Source organism: Eubalaena glacialis, chromosome 10, assembly GCF_028564815.1.
Source record: "Eubalaena glacialis isolate mEubGla1 chromosome 10, mEubGla1.1.hap2.+ XY, whole genome shotgun sequence".
Classification (NCBI taxonomy): domain Eukaryota; kingdom Metazoa; phylum Chordata; class Mammalia; order Artiodactyla; family Balaenidae; genus Eubalaena; species Eubalaena glacialis.
This window is the reverse complement of record NC_083725.1, coordinates 15855203-15872640: the sequence shown is the minus strand read 5'-3', so window position 1 is coordinate 15872640 and position 17438 is coordinate 15855203. Positions and strand designations below refer to the sequence as shown.

General features: G+C 49.0%; 1 protein-coding gene across 4 annotated transcripts in view; it reads right to left on the bottom strand.

The window, feature by feature from the left end:
• Positions 1–1798: 1798 nt before the first annotated feature.
• Positions 1799–17438, bottom strand: part of SIK3 (SIK family kinase 3) — a 250357-nt gene continuing 234717 nt past the window's right edge. For 2 of the 4 annotated variants that reach the window (XM_061203636.1, XM_061203637.1), the window contains 5 exons: positions 16020–16891; positions 6774–6937; positions 5702–5834; positions 4688–4858; positions 1799–3988 (listed from right to left, as the gene is read on the bottom strand). In XM_061203636.1, coding sequence (XP_061059619.1) covers positions 4701–4858; positions 5702–5834; positions 6774–6937; positions 16020–16891 — 1327 coding nt within the window. In that variant the 3' untranslated portion in view covers positions 1799–3988; positions 4688–4700. The remainder of the gene's footprint in view (positions 3989–4687; positions 4859–5701; positions 5835–6773; positions 6938–16019; positions 16892–17438) is intronic. The other 2 variants (XM_061203638.1, XM_061203639.1) reach the window with 1 other exon arrangement.

The following is a 17438-nucleotide window of genomic DNA, read 5'->3' as shown; positions in this document are numbered from 1 at the left end:
GTCTACTCCATCTCATTGTAAGATATTTGGCTTAAACCAGCCCAAACCCCTCGTGACTAATATTTTGGAGAAGCGAGTCTTTCTGGACAGAGACCTATGGGAAAACCACCACCAAGAGCAAACGGAGCGCATCTCAGAACCAGACTTGGGGTCCAGCCGTCATTGTCAGAGGCGCCAAGTGCCCGGATTGGACTGTTTGGTGGGTGCAGGGCCTACCAATGCAGGCCCGCAGTCCTACCACCCTCTTCCCCGATCAGGGGAGTCTCCAGAGTGACCGTTTCTGAAGTGGGTCCCCTGACACGTGTGGGAGTGTGGCTGGCTGGCTACAGGAGTGGATTTTGCTCAGAATGACGGGCCACTCATTTCACAATTGATGTCTCAACGTTGTACTGGTCAGTCCGCACTGGGAGGACTCTGTCCCCTGCTAGGCCTGGCACATAACAGACACTCAGCAAATATTTGCTCCATGACCCACACTGGCAACCAAAGGAAGGGTCACCAGGGAGGCAGATGGTCACCTGAAGGAGCGGGCCTGGAGAGGGGACACAGGAATCTGGAGCGTTTGGCCCTGTATCACGGGCCCTGCTCAGAACATTTACTGGGAAAGCACATGGTGCAGGTCGGGAGGGGAGGCTTGAAGTTAGGAAGGTTTGCATTGATCAGGGGAGGAGATCCCCACAACCACCATCACCCTATTCACTATCTGGCAGTTTTGTTGCAGCTCCCGGTGATAGAGCCCAGTTGAGACCCAGGGCAGGGCATTGTAACCAACCGAGGTTCTCTCCTGCCCTCCTGCCTGGGAGATGAGGCAGCGGGAGCAGACGTCTGGCTCCTTGGCAGGCACGCCAGCCTTCCGAATTCTTGATCTGTGCAGGTGGAACGGGCTGGGGGCTACCACAAAGTCAGAGAGATGAGTAAGGATCTGTCAGCAGGGCTTGCATCTTCTAGAGCTCAGACCTCAGGGCCTGTATCCAGGAGGCAGGGCCCTGAGGGCCCTGAGCTCATCTCAAAGGCATCCTGGCTGCATTCAGGAGGGCGTGGCACCTCCCATAAAAGGTTCTTACAAATCGTTTGAAGGCATCTGGGTTTATCGCTGTTTGGTTCCAGAGACACTCCCAGCCTTCCATGGGAGTGTGTACACACTCAGATGATTTCTAGAAGACCCCTCTTGAGGCTTTTTTCTGTTCTAAACAGTCCCACAGCAACTTTTTAGTCCGCCATGGACTCCCTCCTCTCCCTCTTCTTCCTACAAACTCAGTATTTCCAGCTTTTGTAATCTTTCTTCATAGAAGGCCTTCCATCAGCTATCTGTCAGCCGTGGCTGGGACCCTGCTAGAAATTCTACCCTGCCCTCTGGAGTCCAGCCGTGGAAAAAGAGGGAAAACTATAGCAAAAGTCCCCTTCCATCCTAACACTTAGAGTTGATCGTATCACTGGGCTGACTGAGGTCACCCCGTAAAGGCCCCAGCCTGTGCCAACTCTCTTGAGGTCCTCCTTTTACTCCTTCAAAAGTACGCTCTCAAGGAATCTGTTTTCCACCCGACTCAGCAAACTCGTAACGTTCCCTTCTGAGGGGCCAGAGTCCAAGCAAGGTGCCTGACGACCCAGCGTGGAGCCGAGTTCAGGCTTCTAGAGAATGCTCGGCTCGCAGGGCGGGGTGAGATAAAGCACTGCTCAAAGCCCCACGCTACACGTCCTCAGCCTCCAGCATTCCAGCTTCCAGCCTGAACAGTTTCTCCCAACTAGACTCCAAACCACAAGGCAAGAAACATATCAGCATAAGATCATAATCAGGTGTTTATTTGCACAATCCCCTATTGTCCAACCAAGTTACTAAGTTGTAAGTGCCCACCAAGAAACGACTAAAGGTCTTACTGCAACTTGGGTCTGGAGATTTTTAATCCTTTTTTAGTTCAACATAAATGAGAAAGAAAAAAATACTCTGACATTTTCAAAGAACAGAAATAGGAAAGTATGTTCATATACATTCAACATATACTGCGCATATTGGTCACTACAATACAAAGCAATGATTTTTTAAAAGTGTAGTTCGCAAGATGGCACGGTTAATAGGCTCACTGGCTTTCGTCTGGGTGGTCGCAGGGGGGCGGCAGTCTGCTCGTCCATCAGCACCGTGAACAGAACAGGCTGAGCACGTGGTGGGTGGGAGGCCAGCATGGGAACTGCAACGAGCCCGGAGAAGTCAACAGTGGCTGTCTGGGCTATCTCGGTTGCTTCCAGAAGGTGAGCAGCTGGTGGCCCCACCCAGTGGAGGGGATTTGGGGACCAAGGAGACACGGAGAGATCCCAAGAAAGGCTCTTGCACTGCAGAGACCCACTCGAGGGATACTGGGTCCAGGAGCCGAGCTGCCAACATCAGTGAGAAGGACAAGCTGCATGGGTATCCTGTCAGCAACACCAGGATGGCCATGCTGGGAACCCGCTTTCTTCTGTGCAAATTCAGGATGAAAGACTAGGAGGGGCTGGGGGACCTTTTACTCTGCTTTCCCAGCAAAATGGATCAAGAGTCAGAATATTTAACACCTCTTCCTTGTTTTGAAGATCGGAAGGCGATAACCCAGATCCTCTGTCAGCCCCCAGCCAGCAGAGAAGACTTTGGTTTCTAACAGTGAAGAAAAATAAAGATAATAACACAAATAATAGCTATTGCATATGCACTGCTTCAGCTGGGGGAAAGGAGACCACTACATCTGTCACTGGCACGAGTGAGAACTGTTCACAATTACAAGGTCTAAATAAAATACTTTGAACAAAAGGTGCAAGTCACAATTCAAATAGAACAGAATCTGGTTAAACATTTCTCTTTTAAACAAAAATTCCTTTTGTTTTTATTTATTAATAATAATAATAACAATAATAATAACAATAATATCAACATTTACCAAAAACAATTCCTACATGATCAAGAATTAAAAGAGGGGCTGAGGATGCCCAGGGAGAAGGAGAAGTTAGGAGAGAGGCAGGACCCAAGACAACCTCCTGTTCTTCTTGCCTGTGACAAAGAGGCTGAAAAGGAAAAGCATTATATATATATATATATGGATGTATACGGTTACATCCATATATATATATATGGAGCAACAATCCTTGTTATAGCACAATATAAAATGAGAATAAAAGGTGACACAAAAGCATAGTATACCACTGTCGGGTGTTCAGTCCATGGGTGGAACCAGCAGGATGATAAAGGCAACCAACTTTCCAGGTTGTAAGAGGGGAGCCGAGTTACACACCAAACAGGTGTTCTAACTGGCAACCCATCAATGCCAGGCCACTCGCAGCCTCCGTGCTAACATTCTCATATGACCTTGGCTGGGCCAGACATGTTCTTCAGTGGATCCCAGCAGCAAAGACCTCTCCAGGTTCCAGGCTTGGGGTTTCTCTTTTTGCTCTCCAAGGGCCAAAGGCTGTCATCCCTTCCTCTGTCTCTTTCTCCAGCTGCTAAGATTCCAGAGGATGTCCCCCTCTAACTTCTGCTCCTGTGGAAGAGCAGTGCAGAGACTGGAGGGCACTCTGTGGACGGAGGCCAGGGAGGGGAGTGGCTCTGCGCCCCTGGCCCCCGTACACTAACTGCTTTGCTCTTCTGTCTCAAAAAAAGGAAAGAAAGAAAGAAAAAAAAAAAGAAAGAAAATCACCTCCAAAAGAAAACATACTTAAAAAAAAAAAAAAAACAACCAAAAATAATCCAAACCAAAACCAAACAAAACCACCAACTCAGATACACCAAATACACTTTCATGAAAGGTGGCGAACATGGATTTCCTGTTTATTTCCTTGGTGACTTGGTCATACAGGCGAACGTGGCAAAGCCCCCCTCAGAACCCAAAACAACGGCACGCTGATGAACCAAATGTGAGGAAAGGAGCCGACATTCTGGGTGGAGGGAAACACAAGGGCAACTTGGCGCAATGCTGCTAGATACTGTTGGTTTAAAGTCAACCTTCTCATTCCCGCGCGGTACATAAACCTGCAACAGAGCAGCAGACACAGACAATTAGTTTCAAAAGAGAGAGACTCATATATTCCACTGAAAACTTAAAAAAGAAAAAAAAATAGGTGCACTTTACCTCAGTCAGATATTTAAAGAGTTTTGCCTAGTATGGATTTGCCAGATGGCTTAACTTTCATCAAGTCTTTTCTGTCAATGAATTTTCAGACAGAACCGATACTACCTGCTGTGTGCGTTTAGCCGTTACTCCAGCCAGACTGGACTGTTTACCCGTTTTCTACCACTGGCCTCTGATCACACATTTCTGGAATATTTTGCCACTTGCAGCACAGCCTTAACAAAATCTGGCTGGCCATGTTTTCTTGCTGAATTTCATCCTTCAGGACTGAGTTCAAGGGTCACCTCCTTTCCCATTACCCTGGCCAGAGGTCCTGTCTGTCCTCTGAAGCCCTAAGCTCACTTACTCTGTGGAGGCTATGGCACCTATAACACGTCTTATCCCCCATAATTCAACCAAGGGACTATGGCCAGCATCCACCCCCCAAACAACTAGCATGGTGCTTAATGAAGGAACAGGAAGATACAAAGACCTTGACGGGAAGAGTGGCGTTGTCAAGTTCACTGGCTCAAGTTCACATGGAAGGGAATCTCCTGATGGGATGAGGAGCTGGTACTGGGCCAAAGGGCTGGTTTGGCCCCGGCCAGGGTGATACTCACTCTCCATCCTTTGCTACACGCCTGCCTGTTCCATGCTGAAGGAGACCTCGGGGTGCTTGTAGCTGAGCAGTATGTCTGTAATACATGTGGACGGGTAGCAAGAGGAGTTTAAATGCTGGCTGCCATCAGTCAGGTCTGGGTGCTCATGACCTCCAAGACTCTCCCCGCATTCTGCAAGACCAGAAGAAACATGGGAGATTTGCAGGGAGTGGGGTGGTAGGTGGGCAAGAGGTAGGCAGGGGTGGAAGAGAAGTCTGAGCCTTCTGTAGCCTGACTCCCAGCCCTGAACTCTAGCTCAGAGTAGGCCCTCGGTTTGGCTAGTGACCGTGGCTGGGGGCCAGCCTCCTTCCTGTTGTCCCCAGTGTCCGTTTTGCCCTCTTCCTTTAGTCTCCCACCGTCAAGCACTGTCAGCTCCTGTGGTGTGGAGGACACCCTCGCGGCTGGCAGGCACTGACTCCTGGGCACGCTCTGTACTCAGGACACGGGCCTAAGCACTTTAAACTCCCCAAGCTAGTTAATGCTCACAGCACAATCTAGGACAGGGGCTCTGTTGTTTCTGTCCCTTTACAGAGGAGGACCCTGGGGCTCAGAAAGGTTAAGCGCCTTAACCTGTGGAGCCGGTGAAGGGCAGTCAGAATTTACTGCAGACCTGTCCACTCCCGAGCCTGGGCTTTATATCAACTATGATACCCTCCCTCTACTGGTTCTAAAGGGAGGCAGACATTGGGACACGGTGCCCTCTAATCAGAACCAGAAAAAGAGTTATTGAAGGAGCATCTTAACAAAGCACTGCAGACAGAAGCGTGATACCCCTGCCCTCAAACAGGAGGCGTGCTCCTTCATGCACGCACACTCGGTGGAAGAGAACTGGGGAAAGGTTGTATCCAGAACCCCTTGGGGATGCTGTGGCTTCCCATGGGCTGTTTATACAATAGGGGAGTAGTCACTGGTGAAGATGAAAGGGGGGCCCCTCCAGGAACTTCTCCGGGGTGCCCCACGCATAACACCCCTCACCCTCATTCTCCCCATCCTGGAACTGCTGGCTCCCCATGAGCGAGGACTGACTGAGAACTGCATCTGACATCCGGGCAGAACTAAGTGCTTTCCCAGCCACGAGACTCATGCCAGGCAAGTTATCCAGCTGCACCTGCAGGAAACAATTAGGAAAAGAAGGATATCAGAAAACGTGCCACTCTCAGGGACCCTTACAGACAGCTGTGCCCTCCAAAAGAGCCCAGGCAATGGCCGGCCTCAAGCACCAGTCCCAAGCACTACCACCCAGACTGCCTTCCTCTGCAGGGCCAGCTAAAGGGGGACGCTGCAATGGTGACCGTGCGGGAAGCTGAGGCTGGGGGTGGGGGTAGGGTGGGAAGGGAGGGGCACGGTGAATCTCAGCTGGTGGTCAGATGCCCTTGACATCTACATGGCCCTCCAGTGCCAGGCTGCTGACCTATCTCATCACCACGAGGAGTTTGTCTTAGGACCGCACTGTCAACAGCACTCCCTGCGAGGATGGGAATGTCCTGTGCCTGCCCCGTCCAATAGGAAGCCAGCAGCCACAAGGGCTACTGAGCCCTGAAATGTGACTCGTGTGACTACAGAACTCAGTTTTAAGTTTTATTTTGTTTTAATTACATTTAAGATTGAAAAGCCACATGGGGTTGGTTGCTACTGTATTAGACAGCGCTGCCTATGAGTCTGCCCTAAGGAAACAACGCTTTGCTGCGTGGATTAGCTCCCTTATCTGAATAAATTCAATGTAGCTGCCAGAAAACTAACCAAGAGCCTGAAGGCTCATTTGCTGGGGCCTGAGTTTAGACTGTCTGGGGAGAAGTTCAATAACTAAGACTAGAGGAAACAGATGGCAAACCGTTCTTGATTCCTCAGTCTCTAATGTGGAGTTCAGATTCTACGGAGATTCTCCTGGAGTTTAGGATTGCTTGTTACGGTGATTCAAAGAAATGCTCCCTTAGTGCCCAGAGGCGCTGGACTCTGGCTGAGGAGAATGAGAGTAGATGCTACCCCACATTCCTAAGTTCTGTTTTCAAGGATTCCACTTCCGAAAAGCAGGAGGGGGCCAACGTACATAAGCATCGTCACTGTTCTGGATCGTGTGGTGTCTCTGGAGGGTCCGGGGCCTGTGGTGTTCACTGACTGAGGGGTGTGCTGGGTACCCAAGTCCATTGTGATCTGGCAGCTCCATTGCTTGTCCTGGAGAACTTCTATCCATGCAGTTCCCTAGGACAGACTCTGAGGGGACAGAGCAAAATAGGGTCAGCAGACCTAGAGTTTCTCCCAACGCTGGCAACTCTCACCAAAGAAATGTCTTGCAAGGGACAGTGGGCAATGGTGAGGACCACATGTGCACTCTCTGCTAATCCTCAGCTGGCTGGTGATGCTCAGAGGAGCCTGGACCAGCCTGCCAACCCTAAGTCTTAACAGCAAAGCTGAGGCTCTCTCTTGCAGGGATCATACCCTCAGGAGAAAAAAATTCCACGTATCAGTGGTTGGCTGGATCACACTGAACCTTTTCTTTTTTTCTTCATTTCTCTGTTGATTGGACAGTGCTATGTTCCCACACCTAGATGCACAGAAGAATCATTCTTGGAGCTTTCAGGACCTCTGGCCTAGAAGGATGGCCTCCATCCTGTGGACGCCTCTCACTCCTTCCTTGGCTTCTCCTCCGTACACCACCCAGTCCCCTCCTCTCCTCCTCTAACTGCTGCCCCCAGCTCCTTCCATGGCTCCTTCGCTCTTTACATTTCTGTCCTTTTTTTTTTTTTTAATTTTTATTTATTTATTTTATTTTTATTTTTGGCTGCGTTGGGTCTTTGTTGCCGTGCGCCGGCTTTCTCTAGTTGCAGAGAGCAGCTAGTGGGGGCTACTCTTCGTAGTGGTGCGCGGGCTTCTCATTGCGGTGGCTTCTCTTGTGGCGGAGCACGGGCTCTAGGCGCGCGGGCTTCAGTAGTTGTGGCACACGGGCTCAGTAGTTGTGGCTCGTGGGCTCTAGAGCACAGGCTCAGTAGTTGTGGCGCACGGGCTTAGTCGCTCCGCGGCATGTGGGATCTTCCCAGACCAGGGCTCGAACCCGTGTCTCCTGCATTGGCAGGCGGATTCTTAACCACTGCGCCACCAGGAAAGTCCCTACATTTCTATCCTTGACCGTCTCTCTCTCCCCACACTTACTTTGGCAGTATCATCTATTTTCACGACTTCAACTACACTGCTTCTATATAAAGAATTACTGAAATGCTCTTTTAAGCTCCAGATCCAAAATTTTAACTATTTACTAGGTATCTTTCCCTGGATGGCTAACACTCAACGTGTCCAATTCTAAACTCATCAGCTTCCCCCACAATCTCTTTCAGACATCCTGGTTTTGGTGCCTACTTTCCTAATCTTCTGGGTATGATGAGCTTGTGGAGTTCATATGGATTCCTTACTCCTGGTTCCACATCACCTTAAGTCAGAAGAATGTGCCCCTCCAATGTTGGTCACTTCAGTCTCTTTCTTACTAATCTCACTGCTTCCACTGAAGTCCTGTTACCTCTTGCCTGGATCACTATAATAGCCTCCTAACCATCCCTCTAGCACTGCCCTACAAAGACTAACCTTTCTATAGGGGAGCCCAAACCCCTCATTTTCACAACACCGTCCCAGCCTCTCTTCCAATGAGTACGCCACACGACTCTCCTCTACATTCTAAGCTCTGGTCAAATGGGACCACGGACAGTTCAATGCATTTGCTCTCACTGTTCTCTCTCTCTGGAAATGCTTGACTCTTTTACTTCCATTCCTGCCAATCTGAATCAACTCATCCTTCTAGGTCCAGCTCAAATGTTATAATTTTTATGAAATTCTCCCTTTCAAACAGAAAGAGATCTTTCCTTCCTTTAAATGGCAGAAGACTTTATTGGACTCTGATTACTCTAATGTTATTCCTGGCACCATCTTCAGTTGCATACTTGTCTTAATTATTCATATTAAACTGCAAATTCTTTGAGGACAAGAATTGTATTTTATGCATGTTTGTGAGCCTTCACTATTCCAGAACATCGTCCTATTCCCAGTGTTTAATAATAATCTCTTTAACTGATATTAATAAACACTCTCTTAATGTGGGTTAGCTACCTGTCAGAGTCATACAACCCTGTGGACTGGACTTTGGAGAGAAAGAGGAATTCATGAAGACTGAGTATTTCTTCTTCTTGACCAAGGATGGTCAAGAAGGATACCAGGGCCACACCTAAGTTGACAGGATCCTCCTGGTGGCACTTCTGGCTCCAGTCCTTAAGAGCCTAGACCTTCAACATACGCTTTCTTTGCTTGGTTGGTTTTTCTGGGTTAAAGCTCCCTGGCAGCTATTGGGCTTATCTCCTGATGAACTGTACCTTAGCGAGACCAGGCTTTTAAACAAATTTTAATAGGAAATACAGTCCTAACGCTAACTGTACCATCCCAGTATCTATTTGAATAACGAAAGTAAAATGTGCTGCTTGAGTGATGGTTAAAGGGTTTCAGGTCTCTAGATTCAAATGGTCTCCATAACCATCAAGGTGAGGCCTGGGTTCAGGGGCTGAGGCAGGACGGGAAGGGAGGGGAACAAAGTGACATGCACGTTGCTGGTAATGCAAAACACTCTGGAGAAAAGTGAAAGGATGGGAGCTTCCAAACTACCAAAAGTGAAGTCAAGTGAGAAATCTTTTGAAAGTTCTTTGAGCAAAGAGGTCAAAGGAAGAGCCAGGAGCCACCTCTTTTGCTACTGAAAGCTAAAAGCCAGCAGCGAGAGGAAGATAAAAGAAAGCCTACGCCAGGACTTGCTCTGTGGGATTAGGTCACCCATCCTACCCACCCAGCCCGATTCCTCTCAGTGGACATAGCTCACGTGCTGGCCGCAGGGCCAAACAAAAGCCACCAGCAGGAAGTGGTGCAAGGCTGCCTCTGTGGAGCGAGGGACTGGCTCTTGAGTCTGCTTTGACAGGAAGGAACACGAATAGCTGCTTCTTACTTTTCCGAAGTGTTTTCTAATGCCTATACTTTCTTCTTTGATAGCTAACCCCATCCACTCAATTCCTTGGGGCTCCTTTTTTCTGGACTATAGAGCTGGATGCAAATCTCATGAGCTGCACCTCCTTGCTCTCCCAAAGACAAACACGAGAGCTCTCCTGTTTAAAGATTTTTCAAGGATGATTATCAAACGTGAGGAAATGGCAAGGCTAACAGCATGTATAAGCCCTGGTTCTTGACATTTGGTTCCTTCCCACCTCTTCCAGAGGCCTCAATGTGTTTATCTGATATGTACGCTGAATCTCCCTCCCCCAACCCACCTCTCTTTTTTAAATCTATTTTTATTCCTGAGAATGGGGTTTCTCCAAACCCAAACACCCACCCTCCTTTTGGCCCTGCCTTTGGGAAGGTCCCATGGATTCTGTCCTCCTAGTCTGCTCTCTTCACAGCCTTTGGGTCTGGTGCCAACACACCTGAAAGTGCCACCAAGACAGAGCGAGCTATTGCTTGACAAATCACATGACGAGTCTTTCTGACTCCCTGGCCTAGAGCTCAGAAGCACTAGCTCTGGGGTCAGGAAGACCCGGGCTTGGATCCTGGCTTCACCAGAATTCCTGAGGTGGGGGAATCCTGGGCAAGTTACCTGACTTCACTGGGTCTCAGTCTCTTCATCTGTAAAATAGGACTTACTCCACAGGTGGGTAAAGGGCTTACTTGAGCTTGGTACTCTGTTATGAGCTCAGTAAAGACTCATAGTCATTTCAGAGATGTTACTTCTGAGTGGTTGGGGCACAATGAACCAGTTGACAAAAACAAACAAGAAAATGATTTTATCACAGAATCCTACTTCCAGAATTATGGGGGCAATTTACCCATAGGTAAGTGAACAAGTGAGTCACTGAAACTTTAATTTCCAGGAAAGAAGCCTCTGGTTTAGGAGCGACAAATGGCAGTTAAAAACTAGACGAAAGGGAGTTCCCTGGTGGTCCAGTGGTTAAGACTCAGCGCTCTCACTGCTAGGGCCCAGGTTCAATCCCTGGTAGGGCAACAAAGATCCTACAAGCCTCGAGGCACAGCCGAAAAAACAAAACAAAACAAAACCAAAATCAATCAAACAAACAGAAAAACTAGACGAAAAAGAAGCCTATTAAGGACTTCCCTGGTGGCGCAGTGGTTAAGAATCCACCTGCCAATGCAAGGGACACCGGTTTGAGCCCTAGTCCGGGAAGAGCCCACGTGCCGCGAAGCAACTAAGCCCGTGTGCCACAGCTACTGAGCCTGCGCTCTACAGCCCGCGAGCCACAGCTACTGAGCCTGTGCGCCTAGAGCCCGTGCTCCGCAACAAGAGAAGCCACCACAATGAGAAGCCCGTGCACCGCAACGAAGAGTAGCCCCCGCTCGCCGCAACTAGAGAAAGCCTGCGTGCAGCAACGAAGACACAACGCGGCCAAAAAAAAAAAAAAGCCTATTAATAGGAGTTGGGTAACAAACCAGGGCTCTGTCTGTTCAAATTTCAATATAACTCACAGGTTGAAGATCTGGAAGGGCTGGCATCTTTTGCTTGGCAGATATACTTGGAAGGGGTAGAATGGGAGGCAAGGAGGCATAAAGAAAAGAATATGACTAGGAATTCGGGAAACTTGAAGTCAGGTTCCAACTCCATCACAAACAGTGTATGAACTTGAATAAGTCATTTAATCTCTCCTAACCTCAGTTTCCCTGTCTGAAAAATGAGGGTTGTTTGGGGGCTCAAGAGCTAACACATGTATAAGGGTCTTTAATAAACTGTAAAGGACTACACAAGAAAAGTATTATTTTTAGTAAGAATGTTGAGTCCTGCGTTTAGAAGTCCCCTGTGACACTCTATAGGTGAGACCCTCTGACCAGTTTGGCAGCTGGGGTGGGGCGGGGTGGGGGAACGGGGGCATGTGTGTAAACAGACCAACCCACTGGCCAAGGAACGGGAAATGCAGGCTCAAATCTTTGGCATTCTTTATGCCAATTCAGCAGCTGGAGGAACTATCAAGCTCACCACAGGATATATAAATAATGCGGAAAGAGGACTGCTGGGAGCAGAATTCTCGGGTATTTACCCAAGTAAAGCTGAGACAGTACAGGGGGAAGGATGACCATCTGATCACGCAAGGGGAAAAAATACACAAACGGACACAAAGCACAGCACCCACCTACCCAGGGAACCTCGGGGCAGCTTGCACAACTCTCTATTGAATCTGTCAATGTTGACTCGTCCGTACTCATTTACTGGGTTTTAAGAGAAAATGAGAGAAATGACATGTTGTGCATATCCCTCCTAAAGGTTCTGAGGGGTAAACCCTCGCAGTCTGTCATCGTTTGACTCCTCTGTGAGGCCTGAAGTCCACCAATGCTGCTGAAGCTGAGTGGGCTCCGAGTAGAGGATGTGGTTTTCTCTGTGAGTTCAAGCTGGTAATCTCACTGTGTAAACCGGTTATGCTATCATATTTATTTGCAAAGTAAAAAAACAAAAACAAAAAAAAAACCAAGTGTATGTAATACTACAGAGGGAAGATAAACCTTACTTCTACTTCTGGAGTGGCAGACGGGAGATTACAGGCAGCATGGGGCATGTCTAGCCCTGAAACTTCTACACATTACAAACAGACCTTTGGCACGTTGCCTGCTCAGCACTCCGGCTGTGCCTGGCCCCGCACTGATTGGTGGCATACGGCTGTAAAAGAAATAGGTAAGCATGGCCGCTGATAATGATGGCATGTAATTTTCCTTGACTAACACCAGCAATCCCTGATAATCTACCCTTAAGAAATTTTAGAAAGATGCCAGTAGCTCTGCTCGTTATAATTATACCTCCTACAGCACTCATTACGTAGCGCTTCATTTAAGTCTCTTTATGAGCTTGTCTCTCCCGACCCTGCATTCCCCACTGGACCTAAAATACAGTCTCGTGTGATCTAGTCATTCAATAAATTTCACTGAATTCGCTCTATCACAGAAGTAACACATGAAGTGTTTGGGGGCCCGTGTGTAACTACGAGCAAGCAGCAGGTGTCCCCCCACAAAGACATAAACAAGGATGAGCTGCACCCACGTGCCTGCAGGGTGGTGGGCGGAGCACATCACAACCCTTTCTTGGCAGAAGGAAGGGCAAATTATCGGATGATTCTTTGGCGGTTGTAAAACTCTGAGCTCTCATGTTTTTAAAAGAGAAGAATCACGTCAGGTTAAAGCAGGAAGAGATTGTGGAGCCTAGTTTCTCCTGTAAAAGGGATCATAAGACATACGCCCAAGGTGGTTGTGAACAATAAATGAGTAACTGGCTGGAGGGCACCAAGCCCGGAGCAGACCAACTGCAAACACCTTCTCGGAGGGGGCATCTAGCTAACATCCCTCACAACACAGATGAAGACAGGGAGGTGCGGTTAGGTGCCGGGGTGGTCACAGGTTTAAGGTAAGGACAATGGAGACGCTTCAGGATAAGAAGAAGTTTTAAACACACATAGGTACATCCCCGGACGGATTCTAACTCTTAACTCTGGAGTGGCTTTGGGCTTCCCTGGGCTATTTTTTCTCTATTGCATTATTTTACTATACTGGATTCTAAACTCACAGGGTAATAAACTTGGGGCTTTATTTGTTAAAGATAATTGTATATATGGTTCCAAAAGTCTCAAAATAGAAGTCGAAAGAGGTTAGAAAGAGGCGAGGTGAATAGTATTGAAGAAAAGGCATACGCCGTAGCTAAGTTGAAGAGTGAGTTGAGAGTAAACTGGGCAGAGATGGGAAGGATCATCTCTGCCATACACTGGCAAGCAGGGCAGGAGCTAAGACTAGGGCTTCTAGAAAAGCTCGTATCCAAGGTCAGGAAAAGAAGATTTAAGAAAAAAGAGGGCTTTGGGGGGAAGCAAAACTGATCATGAGGCAACAAGGACAGGGTAGTTTTGAGCTGAAACCTTTAGGGGTGTACTTATGGCTTGACTCTTCCAGAAACCAGAAAGGATGCTTGCAGAGAATGATGGCGGCGATGGCGGCGGATGGAAGAAGGCAGGGGGAAGGAAGAGGGAGAAGTAATCGTAGTCACTCAGCTTGGGGAAGAGGTGGGAGGGACTCGTCAAAAGAATCCTGACTCAAGTTTCGGTCTGAAGTGAACTGAACTGATTTAAAGCCGCGGGGAGCCGCTGGAGGCAGATCATCCTCTGGATTTCAGGAAACCTTGGCCCTTAGCTTCTACTAACTCCTTCACGTAGACTAGACTTCACACTGACCAAGGCAGCTTGCCTCCCCCCAGAAACGTCCCTGAGGCACTCCCACCCGCTGGTCTTTCCTCGCGCTTCTCCCCTAAATCCAAACGGCAAAATCCTTTCCATCCACCAAGACCCAACTCAAATGTCACTTGCTGCAGGAAACCTGCCCCTGCTCCGACTGAGAACTGGCCTGTCCCTCCCCTGGTCTCCCACGGCACTTGGACCAGCCACGTCCTGCCTTCCTTCAGGCACCAGATAGACCTGCAAGCCTGCCGAAAGGGGGTTCCTCTGACAATCAGGGGACACAGGCGAATTCAAGCCCCCTGGTCTTCCTGTACGTAGGAGTCACACAGGAGGGAAAAGTGAAGGGGATTCAGAGAGAGTATTTTTGAAGAATAATATTTCAAAAGGTTATTTTCACACATGGTAATCCAGGGTGCGGGCGGGGAGTGTGCACTGTGTGCTCGCTCGCTCGTTCCCCGAGCCTTGCACACCCAGCGTGTGCTCAGCAAGTGTCTGCCGGCGTGAAGTGAGCGGCTCTCGGGTTCAGTGCTACTCCCGAGCTGTGGGCCCTGCGGGAAGATCACTTAACCTGGGCCTCAGGTGCCTCACTGGTAAAATGGGGACAGTAAGATTTGTGAGGATTAGACAAGTTCATACGTGAACAGCATCCGGTGTCTGGCAAGTGGAAAGCCCTACGCAAGTGTCAGCTTTTCTCCTTTTCTGGTGAAAGCTGTCATTCGCACAGGAAGCTTTCCCACGGCATCCACATACGTCCTGGCTCCAAAACCTCCCACTATCCTACGTCTGCCTAAAAACGCAGCAGCCGCAGGTGGACACGATACGTCTGACTGGTGCAGACCTCAAACTGGACGGCACCCATCTGCTCAAAAGCCCAGGATTTAACTGGAGTTTTAGGGAACCACATCCCTATCAGCGCTTAATGAGCACAACCTGAATGCACCAGGTCCTCTGCACATAAACTGATTTCGAGCCAGGTCTTCCATCCTGCTCTGTGCCAGCGGACCCAATTCCCCCAGGAGTTGAGTTTTGTGTGCTGACTTCAAAAGGACAGGGCAGGAGAGGCAGGCAGCTTCAAGAAGGGGAGGATGGGAGAAGTGCCCAGATTCGGGGTTGTATATTTCATTTTCAATGCCCAGCTTCAGGGTTGTATATTTCATTGTATATTTCATAGATCTCATTTTCAAGATCTATGAGGATGGGAGGGATGTCAGTCCAGACTTCGAGTAGGGTGAATGCCATGACATGAGTGGAACAATGTCTTCTGAGTATAAGTTACTGACAGTAATCCCAATCTCCTCCCAAATGAAAATGAATGTACTAATTATACAGTGATACTAAATGAAATGGCATGGGGTCCCTTATGATGCTGTAATATTCTGTGTTTAGCTTATTAACAAAGTGATCAGAGTAATAATAATGCCTCAAATTATTTACATCATACATTCAGATGATCAAGTGTGCCTCTCTCTCCCTCTCTCTGTGTCACACACACAAACATTATGTATAAACATAAATACATACGTGTATGCTTTAGTCTTCACAAATACTCTGCAAAGTACCGTTATTCCTCCTGCCCTTTTTCACAGATGAGGAAATAAGAACCTGAGGTTTAAGTGACAAGGTCACTGCATTCGTAACACAGGCGTGTCCAGGACTGAGGGGCCTTGACTCTTAGTTCAACACTATTTACACTAAATCCTATTTCCTTAGCACCGGCTGACTTTTATTCTACCGCAGAGGTTAAAGTCAGCTATTTTGATGACAGCTGAGAAATTCTGGATTCTAAGGAACCATGGTATGAATATGGGAAACAGGTAATATACCTTACTGACTGTACTATCTATATGTTAATTGTCTATCACTCTCTTTTAAGTTTGAAAACAGATCCCCTTCCCCACCAAATACCCACTTCCTACGTGCTTCTCCCCTAAAAGGTGCTGAAGGTCTTCTCAGGAATTCTTTTTTTCTTAGGAACCCAGAGTACTAGCTGAAAAAAGGTAATACTGCTGAGTTAACTGAATGAGGGCAGACTGGCCCGGGACTGGACTTTGCAGGGCTCTTACCTCGGCTGGACACCTTATTTCTATTGAATGCAGCAGCTGGCTGTCGGTACGGATGTATCCCCAACTCCTGTACATGACTCACGGTTCCTAGTAAAGACTCAGGGTCCCCGGGTCCGCCAGTACTCAAGAGCAGGGGGCCATCGTGGCAACCTTTGGTCAACGTGTTCACGTTCTTCCTGTCCGGAAAGCCGTCCTTGGCCCCCTCGCACGAGCACTCCTCCTCCATGCTCTCCGAGTGCACGAGCGCCGGCTGGTGAGCGTACCCGTGGGTCGGGGTGGGGGAGGAAACCTGCGAGATACATTCTTGCGCCCTGATTTGCAGAAGATGCTGGGGGCTGGTGTGGTGGTGGTGATAAGAGTCAGCGTTTTGATACGGTAAAGCCTGGCGCTCTGTCATACTCTGCCCCCCGAGGCCGGGAGCCAGACTCCCTGCGTCCCCCTGGTTCATATGCCTGAACAGTTCTTGGTACTCTTGCTGCTGCTGCTGCTGCCGCTGCTGCCTCTTAATGAGCTGTGCAAACTCTGCCGGGGGCAGCCGAATGTCCGAGTGGCCGGTGAGCGAGTGCCGGGGGGAGAGCAGTCCTTGGAGGATGTGGGGGACCTGCTGGTGTCGTGCGTAGTCCGGCGGCGTCGGGGACAGCAGGGCCTGCTGCAGCGCCGACGCGGTATAGTGCGGTGGCTGCTGATGAGCACTGGGAGGGAAGGTGGGGAACTGGTCAAGTGGAGGGACTTTCAGGGCTTGGGTGGGAGGTAACCCCACTCCTGCTGAAGGGCTGTAGCTGCTGGGGGAACCCCGGGACTGGTCCGAAAACAGATGGGGGTGTAAATGCGCCTGGTCGTAGTTAGCAGGGGAGAACCGATTCACGTTCAAGCTGCAGACACAAAAGGGAGTGAGTACCAGGCATCCATGTGACAAGTGTGCTAGACTCCCCGGGGGAACAGCTACCACGCTTCCTCAGTGGGGAGCCCCCGCTGGCACAGAGGACCGCGGTGGATGGGGCGGGGGAGATGGGAATGCATGCGTCATCCCCACCCGTCCCCTCTGGTTGTAGGTGGCAACATCACTTGAACTATTAAGATGTACCCATCTCTTAGAATATGGGTGACAGAGAAAGAAACAATCCTAAAAGAACAGACAAGGGGCAATGGCATTTTTACCAACTCCTCTAATTGGCCACTTTCTTCTTTGCAGACATATAGTAAGGTAGCTTTGTCCTTTTCTTCCTCTGTCTCATTAGCATTTTGATCCTGGGTCAATATATAGGTTTCAAGTCCGTCCCAAACCCACCACCCCAATTTTAATAAGGCTGAAATGAGCACAGCCCAGTCAGAACCCTTCTCCTTTCCTCCTCCTCTCTCGCCCTGCTAAGGGGCTTCCTCCCACCTAGGCCACCTGGAGAGACGGCTGGGTGACTGGGC